Consider the following 23,813-nt stretch of genomic DNA (forward strand, 5'->3'; position numbering starts at 1 on the left):
CATTGCTATTAGAACTCAGTCATTAGTATTAAAATCAATACAATGCATTTACCTAGAATATGCTCTCAAAGAGACATTTAAAAATTACTGGAATACAATCATGTATTGCTTAATGCTGTGCTGTTCAATAGCAGACCTCACATATGACAGTGGTCCCACTAGGCTAACCATATAAGCTAGGAGGAGAATAGGCCATATACCATCTAGGTTTGTGTAATTATACTCTATGACATTCATATGATGACAAAATCCCCTAACGATATATCTTTTAGAATGTATCCTTACCTTCAAGTGGACACATGAGTATGCTAGGCATAGAAAATTAGGCCTGACTTTTGTCTTACACTCCTGTGACTAAACACCAGGGCTTATGCAGGCTGATTCAGTTATCAGTGCTCTCAAAGCCAACTGATATTTATTATTTACTGTATGCCAGATTCTACATTGATCACTTGTGTAAATTCTTTTAGTCTTCAAATCTCCATTTTGTCATTTGATAGATATTTGGGTTGTTTCCACTTTTTGGTAATGACAAATAAGATCACTATGGACATTTGTCTACAAATTTTTAAGTAACATAAATTTTTGTTTCATTTGGATAAATATCTAGGAATGACATTTTAATGACATGAAAAGATTGCCAAATTGTTTTCCAAAGTGACAATACTTTTCTGGCTTCTTGTCAGCAGTGAAATGAGAGTTCACTTGCTCTGCCTCCTTGCCAGGACTTGGTATTGTCCGTTTTTCCACCTTCCAATAGGTATACAGTGATAGCTCATTATGATTTTAATTTGCGTCTTTCCCTAATACATTATGATGTTGAACATCTTGTTAGGTGTATTTTCTTCAGTGAAATGTCTCTTTGGAGCATATACCCTTTTCTTAAATTGTGTCGTTTTCCTTTGAAGGGATTTTGAGTGTCAATATAAGTCCAATATCAGAATTTTCTTGCATTTTGATGAAGCTATAATCTCATTTATTTTTTTCTAGAAATAGTATAGTTGTGGATTTTACATTTAGACTTATGCTCTATTTTTATTTAATTTTTATATGGTACAAGATATGTATTGAGACTCACTGTTTTTGCATGGAAATATTGTTCCAGAACCAGTTGCTGAAAAGTCTGTCCTTTTTCCATTGAGTTAACTTTATTTTTTTTTTTTAAAGATTTATTTATTTATTTATACATACATACATACATACAAGCACTGGGTACAGTCAGAAGCGCAGGAGGCTGAGAGAATTCACCAGAGCCAGAGAGGGGAGCAGAGCAGGCAGAAGGACCGAAGTACACTGCTGAGGGGAGCAGCAGGCGGCAGGAAAAGTCTGCGCGCCATGCGGGACCCTCCTCCGGTGGCCAGGGAGCGGCCGGGGATCGAACCGGCGCCACAGAGGCTGCGGGCAGCTTTGCAAACCAGCGCTCAACCCCTGCGCCATCAAGGAGGCCCCACTGAGTTAACTTTAGATCTTTGCTGAAAATCAACAGACCACATATGTTTGAGTCTACTTCTGAATTTTCTGTTGTGATCCATTATTCTCATATCTATACCTTCACTACTATCACACTCTATTAGTTTTCCAGCTTTATAGTTTACAGTAAGTCTTAAAATCTGGTTGTACGGAGCCTCCAATGTTGTTGGTGGAGATAAGAAGTTGGAAAAGTCGTAAGAGGAAATCAGGAATAAGGAAAGATTCTGGCTAAATTGACCTACAGATTTCTTGAGGAAGGCAGGCTAGAGTGACCAGACATGACCTGAAGAAGAGTCTGATCAGATATCGCGCATGATCACATTTTGAGAGTGGGGTTAAGTTAATTTAGCAGAACTCTTCCTAAAATTGGGCAATACAGATATGAACACAGAAACCCAAAAAATTGGAACTGAGGTGGGAAGTGGATCCAAAAGAACCTGATTAGAGTTTGGTTAAGCAGAGAATCTTTGTCATCCCCACTCACAGCTCCGCTTCCCTTTCACTCCTGTACTATTGGCAATTTTTTCATCAGTTCTTTGTTGGTGTGCATTAGGTACTTACCAATTTTTGCTTTTATAAGTAATGAGCTGTGAATATTTTGTACCAGTTTCCTTGTGTATGTGTTGACAGACTATGGGGTAGAATTACCAGATTATTTCCCAAATAAGTTGTTCCAGCAGCATTAAAAAAAAAAATCCTGGTGCTTTCTATCTTTATCTTTTCTTGTAGGAGTTAGACACTTTACTATGGTTTCACTTTGCCTTTCCCTGTATCAGAGAACTACTAAGTTTGAACATATCTTCATATATTGTGATTTACCTTTGTGAGAATTGCCTATGTACATGTGCCATTTTTCTTTTGGTTATTAGAAGTTTTATTTCCCCTCATTTGTTTAAATAGTGGTCCTTTAAATATTATAAACATATATAAAATTCTTAGAACAGTTTCTGGCACATAGGAAGAATTTTAAAAATAGGGGCTTTAAAAAGAAATCTCAGGAGAATTATAAAGAGGGATCCCAGGATGATAGCTGTACATCAGCCTAGGGAATCAACTGGTTGAATTAGAACAGATGAGAATATTTCAGAAGAGATGCCTCCAGTGTCCATAGATTGGATCAATAAACCTGATCTATGTGAACATATTTAAAGATTTTGACAAGGGCACTTTTAGGATGAGTCTATACTAAGTATGTGAAAAACTAAGCCAAGAAAACATAAAAAAGAAAAAGTTGTACAGGAAAGAAAAAGCACTAACACTGTAAGACATAGCCCAGCTATGAATAGCATTTATATACTCCTAATATAAGCATTGGATGTTAATCTAACTAAAATTATCATATAAATATATTGGGGGATAAGAAAATGAAGTGTCAGGCAGGAATGAGTAGACAAAAGAATAAAACTCTGATATTACATGGTGAGAAATCAGTAAGTAATGCCTATAGCTTAGACATCAAGTCAGCACCTTAAGGATGAAGGTGAAACCTAAAAAAATCAGATTCAAAAGTTGAAAGTATCCCCAGGAAGAGTCGATGAGGGATTAGAGAAGTAAAACAGGGACTGTTTTCTTTTTCAAACTGTTTGACTCTTTGAGTTATGTGTCTATGAAATCTAAGTCTCTCTCTCATGAAAATCAACTAAATTGATTTTTTTTTTAGTAAATAGAATCCAACCATTTGATTAATCAGGAACTAATGCCTATCACATTTTATTGAAGAAAATCAGTAGAAACTATAATATAAAGCCTATCTCCTGTTGGTTTTCACAAAGATGGTATAACTTTTGTTTAAGGCAGATGGAAATATATTTACTCCTTTTTTCTGATTGTTTTTCTTCTAGTTAAATATTAGCATTTTGGTTTTGTTTTTTTTTTTTAATCACAGGCCTTAGCTCTATAAACACAAAATAATGTCCCTTGATTAAAAGCAGGACACTGTTTTTAGAACTTTAAATACATTCAAATATTTGGTATCAGCATGACCATAGAGCACTCATCACTCTTTTAATCAGTGAACACAGGCAGAGTGCAAAAGATAAGTGATTAGCAGGTGTACATCAAACTACTAGTATCAAAATACTAGTGAATTTTTAAATATAGTTTCATTTTCCCTCTGTTCTTGGTTGTGCTGCTAACAGTTTTCATCCGCCCCTAACCTTGGCACTGTGCGTGTCAGCTGTCCCACTGTGGGGGTACTGTGCAGTAAACACTGCCGCATGACTTTCCTTAATCATTAGTGAACTAATCCCTAAATGTAATTTATATGTATCTTTGAAATCCACCTGGATTATAAATGTAATGGAAATTTACTGAGTCTTTACAGTGTTGAAACCTTTAAAGTGGATAGACGAGGATTTGGCTAAGTTTGGAGGAAAATCTAGCCGTCATCTTTACTTCCTTAATTCAATCATATATCCTGAGATGACTTATTTTCAAATCAGTAAACATCAATTCTGATTATTTTTCAAGTGTTTACTGTTACTGTCACCACTACCACCACCCTTAGTATATTATTGAAGTGCTTATATCCACAAATTGCCTTTTGTGATATGTGAAAATATTTTTTAGCACCAAGAGTAAAATTCTTGCTTTCTCCTTCCTGAAATAGACACAGCCATTATTACATTTTCTCACCCTCTTTATGCCATGGAATTAATTTGCACAATGAAAGAAAAGAAAGATGTAGGAAAAAGGTATTCTAAATAAAGTTGACTTACTTTGCTTTCACAGGCAATCTAAAAGTGCTGATGGCAATAGCTCAACTTAATACTACTACTTATTTTTAAAATAATGACTATAAGTGGCATGCCAAAATGTAAGTTGGCTAGTGAGGGATCTCTAGATATTCCAAGCGCTTCAATAACTAGTCATTTTGGGCAAAGAGCCTGAGTCTATAAATAATTTAATCTACTTCAGCTAGGTCCTAGCAGCAGAAGCTATCAAAAATGATACATGATGCAAAGCTTTATCCAAGAATGACCTTAGCATTTCCAAAGCAGGCAGTGCGTGACTTATGATAAACATGTTCATTTCACACAAATGGCCATCTAGGGACAGTCATTCCAGCTAGGTGGTCATATTACCAAAGTAATTCTTCTTACCTTCTGCCATCCCTGAATATTACCTTCCCTTCCTCCTAACCTCTTTGTCCCCTGGGATCACTCCTTGCCTGGCTCTACAGTCCACAAGTGGTCTCTGGCCTGTCATTCCCACCTTGGAGTCTTTTTCAAATCCCCAAAGACCCACAGTGGTTTTGTTTGTTTTTTAAAGGAATTTTTCTCTTTGTGCTGTAGTCTCCTCAGATGTGACAGGAACCATATCTATTTTCTTTCTATTCCCAGCGTCTGTATAATGCTGGTATAAAGTAAGCTCAACCACATTTTTAAAAAATATTTATTGTATTTATTTATACATACAAGAGCTGGGGTGTAGGCCAGAGGTGTGGGGGAGTGAGAGGATTCACCAGAAGCAAAGTGGGGAGCAGAAAAGGCAGATTGACTGAAATACACCGCTGAGGGGAGCAGCAGAAGAGACAGGAGAGGTCTGCTATGCCATGTGGGTTAGCTCCCTGGCTGGGGATTGAACTCGCGCTACAGTGGCTGCTGATGACTTCATAGTCAACCATATTTCTTGAATAAATGAGAGATGTTTTGAGTTTTTCAGATGTCCTACTCTAAACCTTAAAGTGTAAACATAAAATAAAAATGCCAAGTTTCTTTTTTTTATAAACTGCATTTGATAAATTCAGTGCGGATATCCTCTCCATTTCATGTTAATCACAGTTGTTAAAAAAACAGACTGGGTAGATAGATAGTAAGGGAGAGGAAGAGAGTAAGGCAGACAGAGTCAGACAGGCAGGCCAAAAGCCTTAAAAGTTTGGGTTCTGTGCAGGGGAATTTTTTTTTTTTAAAGAAACATTATCCAAGACATTGTAAAATGGAGCAATTGGAAGTCATTGTTGGCCATAGAGCCAACTCAAGTGGTGCTATGTGGAGTGTTGGACAGAGTCTAGATTACAGAACCAGAGCCCTGGGTTTGAAGGCCATCTGCATCACTCTCCAGCATTTCCCTCAAGCAAGTCACATTATTATATTACCTCTATAAACCTCAACTTCCTCATCTCCCAAACAGAAATTATAAGTCGTTGGTTGTTATCAGCATTAAAACTATCTACAAAGACTACATAGAGTTCCTGAAAAATGGCAGTGGCAGCCAGTAGTGAGGAGGGTGAGATGGTGCTCAAGTTCACAGAAGTCAGTGAGCCCCTGGAATTTGCTGGGAAGCAACTCGGTATTGGAATTGAAGGCTCTGGTCCCCATATCTCTTTACCCTCTTCTTCTCCCACATTTTCATATTCTTCAAGACCTACAGTCTTCATCCCATTGCCAAACCCTCACCTCACCTTCTTCTGTCTTGCAAGACCCTAAAAATAACAGCAACTGTGCAATGAAAGCTAATTTGCTGTTTTGGTGCTTTGCATTTACTAAATTCATCTAATGCTCAAAATCATGTCTGTGATGCTTAGATTCTGTTGTCCCCATTTTACAAATGACAAAAACAGAACTCAGAGAAGTTATAACTTACTTAACCGGCATAAAACACAAGTAGGAAAGATCAGAACCAGGAGTCACACCAGGTCAGTCTGATTACAAAGTAGATGCTGATTCTACCATATTACACTGTCATTGTGACTTCCTACGAAGGAAAACAGAATACAGATGATGAAATATTTTCAAATAAACCATAAGTGCTAAAACATTGGCCCATCTTGAAAATCTATCAAAGATGATGAGGAGAACTTTGATTCTTTTCTGGCAGTTAAGAACTGTGACCCTAACAGAAAACAACAACTCTGACTAGCCTTGAGGCTGGACTTGGCAGAGGCCATTATCAAGAGGCCTTAAAGAGTTCTGCCCTAAGCTGCTGATAACTTCTTTCCACTTTAACAACATTTTTGCTTTCTTTTGGTCTAAGTTTGATATTGTGCAGTAATTTGATGGTCAACTCATGCCATTATTTATTTGCAGATGTTACTCCTCCACAAACAGCTGGTTATATTGAAGTCACTGATCTTCAAGTAAAGAAACTCAGATACATTCCGATCCCCAGGTAATCCATTTTCACCTTTGTTCTTAGCTTATATGTCAGAGAAAAAAATGTTGCTTTTTGCTTCCTTAAATAACAAGCTTCTTTTTTTATTTTCGGTGGCAGTTGGTTTATATCTTGCTTTTCTTGCCCATGCTTTACTGCTGTTTTATTTTCATTTTGGAAAATGTTCAAATATTACATAGATATGTAACAGGGTGGTCCCTAGGGAAAGGGGAGGTTCCAAAAACTAGAGGTCTGTTTTATTTTCATTTAGGAAAAATGTTCACGTGTAACATAGGTATAGGTCTAACTGCCTTAAAGCCTTTCTCTTTTGTTGATCGGCTCTAATGATGAGTTTTCCCCTGTCCGAAACTTTTCAGTATTGCATAAATTTTACGTCTGTTATTGTCATGGATGGGGAGAATCAATATAATTCAAATGACTATTCTACCGAAAGTAATATATAAATGTAAAGCAATCCCTATCAAAATATCAACAATATTCTTTTTGAAAAATGGAAAAAAATTAAAATTTGTATGAAGCTGTGAAAAGCCTTGAATAGCAAAGATACCCCTAAGAAAAAAGGAGAGAAAGGGAGTCATCACTTTACCTGACTTTAAACTATCCTACAGAGCAACAGTAATTAAAACAATATACCTGTAAGTAACCACATGAATCAATGGAATAGAATCAAAATCAGAAATAAATGTGTAATAAATAAATACTTAATTTGTGATAATGGAACCAAGACCATACAATGCAGAAAGGAGAGTCTCTTTAATCAATGGTACTGGGAAAACTGGATAGCCACAAGTAAAGAATGAACTTGGATCACCCTGTAACTTCATGCACAAAGATGAAATCTAAGTGGATTTAAAAACTTAGATATAAGACTTGCAACAATAAAATATATAGAGGAAAAACACTGGCAGTATCTTTCAAGACATCAATGATAGGTGTTTTTGTAGACTCAACCCCTATAGCAAGGGAAATAAAAGCAAAAAATAAACAATTGGAATAATCTTTCTCTATGTAAAAAGTTTTTACATAGAGAAAGAAAACTTAAGTAAATTAAAAGGGCACCCCATTGAATGAGAGAGAGTATTCACACAGTGCACAACCAACAAAGGGTTAACATTCACAATATATATCTTAAAAACTTACATAATTTAGCAATTTTAAAAATTAATAGCCCAAATGATAAGGGGGCAGCAGACCTGAACAGACAGTTCACCGAAGAGATCTCCAAGAGACCAATAGATACTTGAAAAGTATTCATTATCACTTTTAATGTAGGAGATATAAGTTAAAGCCACAATGAATTATGTCACAGCTATGAAAATGACATGTATTAAAAAGACCCTCCCCCCAAAAAGTGTTGCAGAGGATGTGGAAAAAAAGGAACCCTCATACACTGTTGGGAATGTAAACTGGTGCAATCATTTTGTAAAGCAATCTAGAATTACCTTAAAAAACTAAAAATGGAAATACCATATGACACAGCAGTCTCACTCTTGGGCATCTATCCAAAGAACACAAAGCCATCACCTCAAAAAATGAGATCCCCTAGTGTTTATTGCAGCATTATTTTCAGTAGCTAGGATATAGAAATAATCTGAGTGCTCTCTGATAAAATAATTGCCTCAAGAAATGTGATATATCTACACAATGGAATACTATTTAGCCACAAGAAAGATGAATGTTGCCATTTACAGTAAAATGGAAGGAATTCAAGGGCATTATGTGCAGTAAAGCAAATCAGAATGGCAAAGACAAATATTGGACATAGCAAATGATTCATCAAAGCAAAATATTTATGTAAAACTAGTGAAAAACAATAAATAGAGAATTCTGAGGCTAAGAAGGAAAGGGGAAGGAGGAAAGGTAAGTGGGGTGTAAGACATGATGGTGGGGAAAAAAGAATTAGAATAGTGCCTCCCCAGTGGCGCAGCGGTTGAGCGCTGGGTTGCGAAGCTGCCCGCAGCCTCTGCAGCACCGGTTTGATCCCTGGTACCCGGGTGAGGGTCCCACTTGGCGCACAGACCTTTCCTGCCACCCGCTGCTCCCCTCAGCAGTATATTTGGTCACTCTGCCTGTTCTGCTCTCCACTCTGGCTCTGGTGAATCCTCTCACCCTCCCGCGCTTCTGACTGTACCCAGTGCTTGTATAAATAAATAAATAAACCTTTAAAAAAAAAAAAGAATTACAATAACTAACTTATACAAATGGGAGAAAAGACATCAAAGTCAAAGAAGGCTGCCTTTATACAAACCCTCAGAACCCCCAGAAGAAAATAACCGAGCATAGCAGTACACAGTAACCCAGAAACATAGTTTCATTACTAGGACCCTTTAATCAGGTAAATGTGAGTAATAAAAGCATTATTCTTAGAAATAGATTTACTTACTCCAATATATATAAGTATGCCTTCTTGGACCACCACAAACTTCTCAACTGAATAGAAAATGGCTTTCAGTCATTTGGGAAAATTCCTTATTCTGTATTAATTGTATGCTCATTTGAACATACCATTTGTTTGAGTAACAAATAATAATATTTCTTTTTTTTTAACTTTTTTTTTTTTAAGATTTATTTATTTATTTATTTATACAAGCACTGGGTACAGTCAGAAGCGCAGGAGGGTGAGAGAATTCACCAGAGCCAGAGCGGGGAGCAGAACGGGCAGAAGGACCGAAGAAAGTACACTGCCGAGGGGAGCAGGGGGCGGCAGGAGAGGTCTGCACGCCATATGGGACCCTCCTCCGGTGGCCGGGGAGCAGCCGGGAATTGAATCAGCGCTGCAGAGGCTGCAGGCAGCTTCGCAACCCAACGTTCAACCGTTGTGCCACCGGGGAGGCCCTCAGTATTAATATTTTTTTTAATTTCTCCTTCATTAGCGGTAACTTTTTATTTGTGTCTTTTTCTCTTTTAAATTTCTATATGAACCTTATGTTATGCCAGTCATACAAAAAGCATCTGGAAGAGCAGTAGCTGATCATCATAATTCATTCATTTAGAACTATACTATCCAACAGATTGCAGTGTGACCCATATATGTAATTTTATATTTCTTGGTAGCCACATTAAAAGTTAAGAAGAAAAGGTGAAATTAACTTCCTTTATTTAACTCCATATATTTAAAATGTTAGCATTTTGACATATATTCAATATAAAAATTTTAGTGAGATATTTTGCATTCCTCTTTTCTTCTAATTCTTTGAAAGCCAGTATACATTTTATATTTATAGAACATCTCAATTTGGACTTGCTACATTTCAAGTGCTATATGATTTAAAATCTGTTCATTGTCAGTGTATCCTAAGTTTCTCTTGAGATTACATTGCCATTTTTGGCATATATGTAATCCAAAGAACAATCCATCTGGGATCCAATTTTGTTGCTAGTTGCTTAAATTTAACATTCTGCTGGATACCAAGAATTTTCCATTTGATGGCTGACTTTAACAGAAAAATATATGTAACAGCAGGGCCAAAATGAATATGTCACTTTTGCACTAGTAAATTTGAATATTTTTCCTCAAATTTTCATAGTTTACACTTCCAAAATGATACCACCTAACTGTTTTATGTGGGTATCTATAAATCTAGGATTAACTTTACTATGAATCTATGTGTTCCTTAAAGACCTTGTTATTATATAGGAGGGGAAACTGCACTTTATTTTTTGAAGAAGAGATTCTATAGCTGTTATACAAATTACAGTAAATTTGTAATTTCCTTTTTGACATGTTGAAGAAACTAAACTACCCTTACAAATTTAAATTTTTATGGTGGAGAGTTAAACATACAACCAGTAGATACAGTGCTCAATAAATATATACCTTGGTGTTCTTGGAAGAATTCAAACATGATAGCTTCATGTTAATAAGTTTTATATTCTTAAATAGCCCTTTACTTTCATACCAGCTGAGAACACTATGATATAATCCTGTATTATATCAGATGTTACCTTCTTTGAGAAGTACTTCTAACACACTTGGTCCCATCCTACTGTTATCCACTTCATGTAAATAATTTTTAGCACTTCTGTGCCTTAGAGTAACTAGTTATCATTCTGTGTTTAGTGTCTAAGACAGACTGAAAAAAAAGTTGAAATAGTCTTGATTTACTCTTTAGTATAAGAATTTATAGAATATACAGTTGTTTTCTCAAATCCGCATTGGTAGTTTATTATATTTTTATTACTTGATCAGGTCATCCCTGTAGGCCATTCATTTCATGTGGAAAATAAAAGATGCATTTAGAAAGCCAACACTAGTAACTGAAATCTATAATCTGCTTCTTCTGTATAGTGAGAGCTATGCAGAGAAAGTATGCAGTTGACTCTTAATGTTGCATTCCTAGGAATTACTGTAGATTTATATGAAATAGGTATATGTATGAAATATATAATCCAATAAATATATGAACTACTTGTTATAAATTTATATGACTTTCTAAGTGAGAAAAGGCAAAATATCAAATACAGATTTAGTAAAACACTTAAACAAGACATCAGGTTCAGCACTGCCCTTAGACCCCCTAGGAAGTGAGTCCTACACTATAGGAGTGTGAGATTTGAGTTAGCCCAGAGTTCCTCTCTTTCTGACAGTGAATGCTAGTGTTATCTAGGATCCACAAATACAGGAAAATGTAAATAAATAACTTTTTTTCTCTTACAAATAGATCTGTTGGTCTCTTATCTTTTAATCTGCTTACTATTAAAATTCTTTTCAACAAGTTAATGACCCTAAATCAGGATACACAGAATACATCAAAACCTCATTAACTGGAATATCAATTGGTTGAATATTGTGATTTCTTTTTCAGCTCAGACTCTCTCTCGCCATATACCACATGGCTGTCTACTATCTCAGACACAGATGCTCTCCTGGCTAAGTGGGGCACAGGTGGTGTCGTTACTGTTGACATGGGAGGTCGTGTCAGGCTTTGGGAAACTGGACTGGAACATCTGCAGCGATCACTCATGGAATGGAGAAGCATGATTGGGCAAGACGGTGAAAGAGATATTCAGGTACCACTTGAATTGATTTATAATCTGAAGATACACAATCAGATATAAATTTGGTTCTAAATGTCACAGTCATGAAAACTTCAGGTTCAGTGACTTGAAATAATTGCACAAATAGCTAAAATCATTAGGGGGGCCATAATAGAAAAAACATTGATAGTGAAAACATTAAAATGTGTTTTTTTTTTTCTGTCAGTGCTGAAATATACAGGCTCAGGTCACATCCCATGAATACCATCAACTTTGATTTTTTTAAGCATATGCATTAATCAGTTTCTAACACCACTTTTGCATCTGTTCTCACTTTCACTCCCATCACTGTCAGCCTTTCTGCAAGCTACCTAGGAGACAGAAATACTGAGGCTCTTAAATGCAACACATTATTATAAGACCAAACCCTTTAGGCTAGAAGAGATAAGTAAAATTATGCATTCAAAAGAGATGTGTTTTTACCAGTGTTCTTATTTCCAGATAATGCAAGTTTAGCAGTCATAATAAGTAGACCTCTGGAAAAAAAATAAGATTACCAAAAGATCAAGTCACAAAGTGAGAGGAAACTCCACACTCCACAAATGACTCATAGTCTCTGTTTTATCTAGTTGCCGTCTGAAACTAATGTGAACAATGAGGAAAGCTACGTACCCATAAATACTAAAGCATATCATAAAATGACTTATTTGTAATGTATTCATTTTACTCATCAGGGAAAAACCTTTCTGTTTACATTTCATTTTTATCCAACAAAGAGGAAGGTAAATGTCTGCTGGTTGTGGTGTTCTCCAAAGAACCAATTATAAGAAATTTCTACAAATGCATACATTGACACATGGTTAATAATTACTAATTTAAGTGGCTATTTATGTGATTTTTCTTTAAATGAGAAATATTTATTGATATATTTGTAAGTAATTTATATATATTTCTTAGTCTTAAAAGCTTATTAGAAACTTAAAAGCTTAAAAACTTAAGTCTTAAAAGCTTATTAGTATATATTCTTTGAAAATCACAAACCAATGTCAAGTAACCTCAAATTCTCTTGAAAGTGTATGAATATATTACTTTAATTAAGTTAAACCCAAGTATTGCTCTGAAATAAGCATGTCTTTAAGTTCAGTGGATCTATCACAGCAACAGACTGCATGTTGGTCACTATCCATAACAATAATTAGAGAATTAATCATGGTTCTGTTTCTTTTATTATTGTGAACACCAATTTGTTTTCCCTTTGAATTAAACTCTTTCATTACAGTGATTCATGCTTAATAGTAAACACTATTGTATTTTTTTTCTTATATTTTGCTTCAGTCTCTCACGTGTTCTAGAGAACAAAGGTCATGTTTTTGCTGTTGGCAGATTTGTGGCCTCAATCAAGTTTATCTTTCATAACAGTTAAACCCTTTTTTAAAAAATTCATTTATTTATTACATTGTTGGTAATTTTTGTATAGTGTTTGATTTCTCCCCTCAGTTGTTATCCCCCATAGTTCTACACCACCAAAGCACCCATCACCATTGTCCCTTGCCCTGTTTGCTCCCCTGTTTTGATCCCTTGCCCACCCCTGCTGTATGCCTCAGATCTCTGGTCAGCTTGCAAGTTTTGTCTTTTTCCTGACCCTTTGTTTGGTTTCTCTGTATTCTACATACAATTGAAACCATCCGATATTTATCTTTTTTCTCCTTGACTTATTTCACTTGGCATAATCCCTTCTGGCTCCATCCATGTTGCCTCCAATGGCATGAGTTTATCTTTTTCAATCACTGAGAGGTACTCCATTCTGTATATATGCTATATCTTCTTGATGCATTCATATGTTCTGGGGCATTTAGGTTGTTTCCATATTTTAGCTATTGTAAATAGTGCTGCAATAAACATTGGAGTAGAGAGTTCCTTTTGAATTAGTGTTTTTGTGTTTTTTGGGTATATTTTTTGGTAGATCCATTCTAAAATTGTGGTTTTGATTTGTGTTTCCCCAATTATAAATAATGTTGAGCAATTTTTCATATACCTGTTGGCTGTTTGCAGATCTTGGAAAAATTTCTTTCAGCTCTTCTGCCCATTTGTTGACTGGGTTGTTTGCTTTGTTTTTGGTTGAGTTATGTGAGCTCTTTGTAGGTCTTTGATATCAGTCCCTTATCAGTTGTATGGTATGTAAATGTTTTCTCCCATTCCATAGGATGTCTCTTTGTTTTGGTTATTGTCTCTTTTATTGCACAGAAGCCTTTTAGTTTGATGTAGTCCCAGCTGTTTATCTTCTTCTTTGTTTTCCTTGCTTCTGGAGATAAGTCCTCAAAGATGTTTCTGAGGTTTATATCATAGAGTTTTCTTTAATGTATTTTATAGTTTCAGTTCTTACATTCAAGTCTTGAGTTGATTTTTGTGTATGGTGTGAGATAAAGGTCTAGTATTAGTCTCTTGAATGTGGCAGTCCAGTTTTCCCAGTACCATTTATTGAAGAGGCTTATCTTGTTCAAGTGTATATTCTTTGTTCCTTTGCCATAGATTAGTTGACCATATATGTGTGATTTTATTTCTGGGCTTTCAATTCAATTCCATTGGTCTGATAACAGGTAAAATCTTCAAAAGGCCTTTTAGTCATAATTTTGGTAACTGTTCTTGACGGCTGCAAAAATTAACCCTTATTTCAGCCCTTCTCTTTCCAGTGACTTCCCCAACTCAACTCTGTATCTTTGTATGTACAGCTCTTCAAATAGTGATTGGTACATAGTAGATATTTAATATGCTTGTTTATACTTACACCCATATACACTAAATTGCACTGGTCACTGAAGCTTATTGACAACAATGGAATTCTCTTAAACTGTCACAAATTATTCATTTGTTTTTATGTAACTGTTTATTGAATGAATATATATGTCTATTAACTTAGAAATGAATGGAATTATAGCATCTAACATCTCAAGGAATAACCAAAATTTTCAGCTATATTATGCAATGCATTAATCTGATCCTTCCCCAAACCAGACATTTTCCAGAAAGTGTTAAACTTTGTCTCCAATACAAATTCAAATATAACAAAAATAAGACTTATGAAGTGTTACATAATTCATAATTGAACAATAATTCAATTTGGAAATTAGAATAAATATTATCTAATAATATCTTTCTACCTCTAAGGTTTCTTGATCATTTTGGTTGATATTGAACATACATACTTATATACATACTCTGAGAAGCAAATTGTCCATATAGGCAGCCTTTGTTCTAATTTTTTTATCATCTCTCTTCTTCTCTTTCTAGCTGCTTGGTAAAGAATAAGACAGCCTATTTAATTGTTCTTAATTGTTATTATCAAGTACTTTGCACAACCAGATGTAAATATGAATCAGGAGCAGTGGTGAAAACAAGGGTCTTTAACAGTTTCCTTCCTGTTTGATCCCTCAAGTATTTCTTCATTTATGAACCCTTAATTCCATTTAAGTCTGTTTCTGATTTTGAAACTTGGAAAATGCCTTTCATAAAAGTATTGAGAAAAGAGACTAGATTCTCATTACATATCATGTCTGAGTGTCAGCAGCTTCCCCACCCCTCTGGCAGAGGAAGTAGCCTGATCTCCATCTAGTGGCCAAAGAGACTTAACTTTACATAGAAATTTGAAACCTTGCTTTACACACCAGTATTTTGAGGTGCTCAGGCTTCTAGTAGGGGAGATTTACACTCACCTATCTTGAATGGTTGTTACTTATAGGACTATCTCATGATTTAAATAGTAATGAAGCGAGAAAAACAACCTGCCATGCCGTACTCTACAAATCACCCTCCATCTTTCACCAATTCCTTTGCACTCTAGAAGTGTTTATATATTGCACAATTATGTGCTTTATCACTAACTTTTGTATTTTTGCTATATATAAGATATCTAGATTTACTAGCTTTGAATTCATTTTGCTTTGTACTTTTTTGTTTGATTCATTGGTAGTTTAATGAGTACAGCTTGCAAAAGAGTATTTATTGAGCTCTGCATATAAAATGTGTTCATTAATTTTACATTCTTGATAGGAACATGTGTTTTCTTATAGTAAACAACTATAACAAAACTCAAAATATCACTGTAACTATAATTCTGAGAGCCCATTATTAAGAATCCACACTTTCTGCTTTTAAACTTCATATTTTCAGAAGCATGTGTTAATTATAAGTCATAATTCTCCTGACTATACTTCATCACTTTCTTGCTAAAGCATATTTGTAATATTTTTAGTTACATTTGGATTCTTCCCAAGAAGGCTGTCAAATCTACACAGCGGTCTTCCTCAGAAATCAGATATAGTTCTCCAGAAGACTCCTGGTGACTATTTTTGTGGGAGCAAAAAAGGTTAAAAGGTTACAGCTTTCAAATGTTAGTTTCTAATTTTAGGAAAATAATTAGAAAGTAAATCCTCCATAGATTATTGGTAGAATCTCATTGAGACCTTTGAATAATACTTCCTTAACTGTATACTTTGAAGATGAATAGAATATTCAATGTGTGACTAGAACTTTTTCACCCTTTGGTTAAGATAGCTTGGCACACAGTATATGTAGCAAATATTTGAAAATAGAGAGAGGCATGGACAAAAACTCATAGAAATGACAATTCATTTATATTAAGCACTACTAGTCCTTTCCCTCTCTTTAGAGGAAAAAAATGTAAGAATAGGAGTAAATGTAATTTGCCATTATACTTTGATAACTAAGCCTGGCCTTTTCTTTAACCACCAGTCAACACTTACTAATTTTTTAAGATCTCAGTAAGTTGTTAAAGATTACTCTCAGACTCTTTAATTGGTACTCTGTTAGTAAATGAGTTTTTCTTCCGTCTGTGTCATCTTCAGATCCACCATGGAAATTTGCAATCCTTTGTTCTTTTCAAGGAGCATAGTTGACTCTTGTACTTCATTCTTTACTTTGGAACACCGAAAGTACATAACAGTCTGATTTGGTGATGTAAATCCTCCCTCCATGACTTATATCAAATTTCCAAAGGTTAACTTTGCTCTCAAAATTCCTGAATATTTAGCAATCATCTCTTGCAAACTGGTAGTATGGTTCCAGCAAGCCAGTGACTTGATTAAGCCTTTAGCCAACTCCCGAAGGAGAATTACTTCAGAAATAAGGCAGTGAAAATGTGGATAAGGGAAGAAAAGAGGAAAAGAAAAAAGGAAAGGGAATACTTAGAACACAAATAATGAGTTGGTATCATGTTATCTCTGGGAGATACTGAAGTTTAGCAGTGCTTTTCAGTAATTTGGTTTGAGCAAAGAATTGGAGAGGAATCTGCACTCAAACAGAATGATACTCTTGGACTCACGCATAGGGGCTTCCTTTCTTATAAACACTGTATTTCAGAAGGAAGTTAACAGTTGATTTTTTACATTCCTCCAAATGTAATACTTCCATTGGTTAACTATTTTACCAATAATTGCTAGATCCAACTAAAGTTAAATGAGCAACCAACTCCCAAGACAAGTAAATAAACAAACCTAGGATTTTGGGAAGGCATTGAGTTTTCATTACCCTCTGTACATATCCAAAAAGAATGACAAGCCCATAAATTATGAAAAACCATGGGCATTATAGAGTTTTAAAGTAATAATAAATATGGAAATAGAATTATACACAACATAACATTTTGTTAGGTGACAGACCACATATACAATGGTGGTCCCTGTTTACAGCCTAAGTGTGCACAAGGCTATGCTATCAAGATTTGTTTCATGTATGCTCTGGGACTTCACACAACAAATTTGTTAGTCAAATGCCTAATATTAAATCATGACCCAATGAGTTACATAATTCATCATCTGTCTTAGTGTTAAATATGAAGTTTGTTTATAATCCTGTTTAGAAAAAGTTGGGGGGTATTTTGGTTTTTTTTTTTTAAGATTTATTTATTTATTTATTTATTTATTTATTTATTTATTTATACAAGCATTGGGTACAGTCAGAAGCGCGGGCGGGTGAGAGAATTCACCAGAGCAGGGAGCAGAGCAGGCAGAAAGACCGAAGTACACTGCTGAGGGGAGCAGCGGGCGGCAGGAGAGGTCTGCGCGCCATGTGGGACCCTCCTGCGGTGGCCGGGGAGCATCCGGGGATCGAACCGGCACTGCAGAGGCTGCGGGCAGCTTCGCAACCCAGCGCTCAACCGTTGCGCCACCGGGGAGGCCCTAGAAAAAGTTTTGTCCAGTCTAAAAAAGGATTTAAAAAAAAATGGTGTGACCTAAACGTGTCAGCTTGAAGAAAAGCAGGAAATCAATGATAGGCCCATTGTGAGCAGAGGATTATAGTGTTTAGCCTTATTCAAAAGACAAATTATAACAGGACCAAAAAACACACAACAAAATATACATCATCTTTAGCCTGAGTCCTGAGAACCTTAAAAAGCAAGTCCTATTTGGAGCTCTTTTTCTTAGTTCTTCTATATGCAAATTCTTATCTTTCCTTACAACATTCTGAAAATATCTTTTTATTCTGTTCTTTACAAGGTCAAACCAAAGGTGCCATCTCTAAACTCCCACTTTGAATAGTCCTACTCATTCAATCAGTCTACTTTTGTTGAACATTCTGAATTGCTAGAATAAAGAAATAAATAAGATACAGGTGTGAACACAAGGATCATGATTATATCATGATTATAGTTTTGTAGGATAGCAGAGAATAATTGAATAAAATAGCATAAACACACTCTGCCCTGTCTCTCCTACTGAATTCAGCTATAAAACCACATAAGACATCAGTGTAAAAAAAGTAATAACAGTACAAAACACAACAATACAAAAACAGACAATTATAAATCAGAGACATCCTGCAGGGGAGGAAGAGGGATAGGGATCAGAGGGACGGAGGGAGGAGCACAGGGGACTGTGGTGATGGTGCAGATGTGCATTGGTGAAGGAAATTCTATGGGGACTGTACCTGGGGTGAGGTGGGGGGAGAAGCAAATATTGTTTAAAAATGAACAATGATGTAAACAATAAAAATAAATTTAAAAATAAATTAAAATTTAAATTTAAAAACGTGGATAAGATTCAAGGAGCAACTGTTTGAAGTATCTGAAAAAATAATGATAACAGGTAGATTAAGGAAAAAACAATTTGAGTGCCATTTTTCTTCCAGAATCTCCTGCCCTTGACTCAAGGCAGTCTAAAAATGGAGGTGGGTATTCTCAGCAAACTAGAAGTAGAAAGGAACTCCCTCTACATCTGCAAATACCCTGCTGCTAGCACCACATTTCATGGCAAAAGACCAACTGCCTTTTCCTCTAAAATCAGAAATAAGGCAAAGATGTCTATGCCTATCTCTCCCAGTCAAGATCAAACTGAAAGTCTTTGCTCGTATGACAAGAAAAGTAAATGAAAGGCATAAAAATTGGAAAGGAGGAAATAAAAATCCCAACTTGCAGGCAAATAATTGCCTACATGTAGAATCTAACAAAATAAAAAAAAAATACCATTTCTCAACTAACAAGTGAGCTTAGCAAGTTCAGAAACCAAATATATCTCTATATTAATATTAATAATTAAATGCAAATTTTTAAAATGTATCATTACCAACAGCTCCCTCTAAAAATGAAATACTTAGAAATAAGTTTAACCAAGATGTGTATGTTGAGTGCTACAAAACACCAATGAAGGAAATCAAAGACCTAAATAGTAGTAGAAATATACTGAGTGTGATCACCCAAAGCAGTGATAGTGAAGGCAAAGATAAACAGCTGGGACTATATCAAATTAAAGAGCTTTTGCACAGCAAAAGAGACAATAACAAAAACAAAGAGAAACCCCACCAACTGGGAGAACATTTTTGCACCCAACACTAATGATAAAGGACTGATCACAAAAATCTGCAAAGAGCTGATGAGACTCAACAACAACAAAGAAAATAATCCAGTCAAAAAATGGGCAGAAGAGCTTAAAAGAAACTTCTCTGAAGAGGAAATGCAAATGGCCAACAGGCATATGAAAAAATGTTCAACATCACTTGTCATCAGGGAAATGCAAATCAAAACTACCATGAGATACCATCTTACACCAGTGAGAATGGCACATATTAAAAAAACTAGCAACAACAAATGTTGGCGAGGGTGTGGAGAAAAAGGAACTCTTCTGCACTGTTGGTGGGAGTGCAAACTGGTCCAACCACTGTGGAAAGCTGTGTGGAGATTTCTGGACCTACTAAACATAGAGCTTCCATATGACCCAGCAATTCCACTCCTAGGTATTTACCCAAAGGACACAGAAACATCAATTCCAAAGAACACCTGCACCCCCATGTTTATAGCAGCACTGTTTACAATAGCTAAGCTTTGGAAACAACCCAAATGCCCAAAAATAGATGACTGGATCAAGAAGATGTGGTACATATATACCATGGAATATTACTCAGCATTCAAAAAAGATAAACACATGCAATTTGCTGCAACATGGATGGCGCTGGAAGGGATCATGCTCAGCGAAATAAGCCAAAAAGAAAAAGAAAAATACCGGATGGTCTCACTCATAGCAGGAATCTAGAAAACTTAAATAAGGGACCAGGAAAATGAATAACTATAAGAAAGTGAAAATCAAAATCAACAAAAAACTATGAACCAGAGACACTTTTAGGGGGGCGGGGGCAGGAGGGGAGGGATTGGGGTCAGAATGGGGGGCTGCAATTGTATGGGGAATATAACAATAAAATTTATAAAAAAAAAAAAAAAAAAAAAAGAAATATACTGAGTGTGGATTGGAGGGCTCAACAAAATAAATAGAGATTTAACACAATTCCAATCAAAATCTCAGCAGGACTTTTTTATGTGGCTATAGAAAAGCTCATTCTAAATTTTATATGGAAAAAAGTAACTAAAATAACCAAAACAATTTTTTAAAAGAAGAATAAAGTTAGAGAATCATACTCCCCGATTTTAAGATTTACTATGAAAGTGCAATAATCAAGGCAGTGTGATGCTGGCAAAGGATAAACACATAAAAAGTGGAACAGAATACAGTGTTCAGAAATAGACCCACATATGGCCAATTGATTTTCAGCAAAGGTGCCAAAGTAATTTAGTGGAGAACAGATAATCTTTTCAACAAATGGTGCTGGAACAATTGGACATGCATATGCAAAATAAACAAATTTAAAAACCTATTAATTTAAAAAAACTGACTCAATGACTGCCAATCCAGTAATGTTATTAGAAGACATCAGTACATGGCACCTGCCATGTCATCATTCATTGTTGCTATTTTACAGACAATGTGAAGCTAATTTCAAATATTTTTAAATTCCTAAAGTAAAGAAAGCTAATTTGATTAGAGAATTTGAAAATAACTCTCAACCTTTGGTATCATTCTGGGTATAGAAAAATGTTCAAGGTATGTAATTCACAGATGATGAAACTGAGACCTGGAGAGGTTAAGAACCTGACCAAGGTCACACTACTATTAAGTGGCAGTTAGAGGTCTTCAAGTGTATTCTCTTAGCCACACTGCTTTACAACCCAGGCAGATTTATCAACTTTCACCATTTAGTTAGCTATCCAAATGTTCAGAATACCTCCCAGTGCCAAATTCTGAAAATGTCAGTGGAGTTAAAACTTGGAATTTGTTTCTTTATAACTCCATGTGATCATATTGGTTCCCGGGAATGTCAGCGTTTCCGAGGAGTCATGGAATATTTTGAAGCAGGAAAGAATCCTTTTGGAGGCTTCTTAATATTACTGGTAGAATCAGAAGTTGTAGAGATTATTATACCATTTTATAAATCTCTGGAAGTCTTTCCTTTGATAAATAAATAAGTTATACTGTTTTAAAATGTCTGCACTGTTCAAGTGAGCAAGACAGCAGGATCTGTACTTGGTTTCTAGGAGAGCAAGTCTTTTGGTGGGAAAGGGATAGCAAGAACCATAGTTGCAGTGACCACGATCCAGTGAGTTGATTAAGGTGTCCCATAATCACCACCAGACAACTTTATGTTTCTGTGGAAATGGTTTATCAATCTTTCTTTTCCCAGCACTAATGGTTTACTCTTGAGACTCTTTAGTACCTATTTAAGAAATGGGACATTGAGGACAGTCCCCACACAAGAATATGGCTTCTAGAGGCTGTAGTTAAATCACTGGTGGAGTGTTTAGAAGAAACCTGATGCTTCTCAAATTTAAGAAGAGCTATCACCAATCCTCCGCGGGGCAAGATGGCCGCGCCGGGAGCAGAAGCCGAGGTGCGACACTGAACACTCCATGCCTGCGGGCGCGGGGAGGCGTGGCCTCCCCCCGGGCCGCCACCTCTGCTGGTTGCTCTGCGCTTTCACCTTAAAGCTCTGCCAGGCAGAGGCTCCCGTGCGGGAGGAGAAGCTGTCAGTGAGCACCTCAAATTTGCCATGTTGGCTGGCAGAGGAGTTTGTGGTAGCAGAAGAATGTGCTCCGTGTTCTAGTTTTCAGGCTACAACTACCCCTGCGTGTGGATCTACAGGGTATGTGGAGAAAATCACATGCAGTTCATCTAAGAGGAATGAGTTCAAAAGCTGCCGCTCAGCTCTGATGGAACAACATTTATTCTGGAAATTTGAAGGGGCTGTCGTGAGTGTGGCCTTGGTTTTTGCTTGCCTTGTCATCATTCGTCAGCGACAGCTGGACAGAAAGGCTCTGGAAAAGGTCCGGAAGCAAATCGAATCCATATAGCTACCTTCTGCCTTTTTATATGGATCTTAAGAGACTGTACCTCAGATAAAGTAGAATGGACTAACTTATGCCTCTGGTTCTTTGGGACCTTGTAGAGGCACTCCCTCTCTCCCATCTTCCTCACTGAGATCATTGATAAGCAGAATAAAAGGAGTAAAATAAAAAAAAAAAAAAGAAGAGCTATCACCAGTTCCCCAGTTACCAGTGAAAGCAGTAGCACTGTGATGATGGGAAGGCTAGAATCTCAAACTTTTACCTATTTCAACATCATTTTTAAAGTGTTTACTATAAAGCAAATGAACATCAAAAAATCAGAGGTCAGGTGGCACAGAAAAAAAGTAGAGAAACTCCATCATCCTGTTTTGACAAATAGGTTTATGTTAAATTTGTGATAAAATATTTGCTAATAACCAGATCAGCTTTCAGAACTTCACTGGATGCATGTGTTGTCTTCTACTTTGATAGTTTATCTAGAAGTCTAAATTACATTAAAAGACACAAGACCTAACAGGAATTGGAAGGGTTTTCTAGAGCTACCTTGATCTGAACCTCTGTAGGATTTACTGGTCGGACGATAGAGGTCGGAAAATAGGTATGCTCGCTTTCCATGCATTTCATCCATTATCTAAACCTAGTAATGAGCTATTAATATTCTCTGCTGTCATCCAAAGACTGGATTGCATTGGATCTCAGAAAGAAAGTGTACTGTTTCTGGTGTAGAAATGTGAATTTCTCAAGGTAGGCTAGAAGCCCAACTGGGACACAAAAACTAGAGTAACTAGACTTATCTGTCCCAAAAGTAGCTGCCATTGCATCCATTTAGAAGTTGGTTTTCTTTTCCAAACTACTTTTGTCCCCTGATTTCATTTAATCTGTTCAGCCATGTTTGTGTACTCAGGAAATAACTGTCACTTTTTTTAAATGAATTGATTTACCAGTAATTATCTGCACATATATAAAGTGAAAACTTCTAAATATAATCTCAGTCTGTACAAATGAATGCCTTCCAGGATTCCCAAGTTTCCAGCAACGGTTGATACCTGTAGATCCAAATATGTAATTATATATTTGTCATCACAAACAGTTTTTGGGTGGGGTGGAAGTTTTCCTGTCTTGTCACTCTATCTGCACCCTAATGACTATGTCATTTCACTCTCAATTCCTTAAAAGCTCTGTTGGTTCTGTCACTTTTCTAGATGACTTTCCTAGAATGGCAGTGTTTATACTCTAAACCTGACTTCTGCAAGATCATCAAACCATAATTTCTTAGGAAGATGATTCAAGCTATAGAATTTTTTGTGGCATTGGCAGGTTTTCATCTATTGAATTATGGAAGTTAAGGACAAACAATAGATATTTGAATCCCTTGAGAATCAGCCAGCCATTCTCACCCAATAAAAGTGCTTGGGATCATACCTTTATTTTACTTGGGTATTTGGAGAGTTCAAAGGAGAGAGAGGGCATTCCAAGTATTACAAAAATCATGACTACCAGCATAGATAAGAACAAGCTCTGTATTTTTCCTTAATAAGAGGGAGAATTGTGGATGGGCTTGAATCACACAACC

The 23,813-nt window shown here is 36.0% G+C and overlaps 2 protein-coding genes across 2 annotated transcripts in view; both read left to right on the plus strand.

The window, feature by feature from the left end:
- Positions 1-23,813, plus strand: part of VWA8 (von Willebrand factor A domain containing 8) — a gene marked incomplete at both ends in the record, with an annotated part of 320,923 nt that overhangs the window by 205,066 nt on the left and 92,044 nt on the right. Inside the window, 2 exons of the mRNA XM_084235317.1 lie at positions 6,498-6,579; positions 11,388-11,592. Coding sequence (XP_084091443.1) covers positions 6,498-6,579; positions 11,388-11,592 — 287 coding nt within the window. The remainder of the gene's footprint in view (positions 1-6,497; positions 6,580-11,387; positions 11,593-23,813) is intronic.
- LOC311172141 (protein JTB-like) lies at positions 21,806-22,351 on the plus strand (the record flags this gene model as incomplete). The annotated part of the gene is made up of 1 exon (XM_084235316.1): positions 21,806-22,351. The coding sequence occupies one exon, from the start codon at positions 21,806-21,808 to the stop codon at positions 22,244-22,246; it is 441 nt and encodes a 146-aa protein (XP_084091442.1). The 3' UTR covers positions 22,247-22,351.

This window comes from Talpa europaea (assembly GCF_964194135.1).
Source record: "Talpa europaea genome assembly, chromosome: 6".
Classification (NCBI taxonomy): domain Eukaryota; kingdom Metazoa; phylum Chordata; class Mammalia; order Eulipotyphla; family Talpidae; genus Talpa; species Talpa europaea.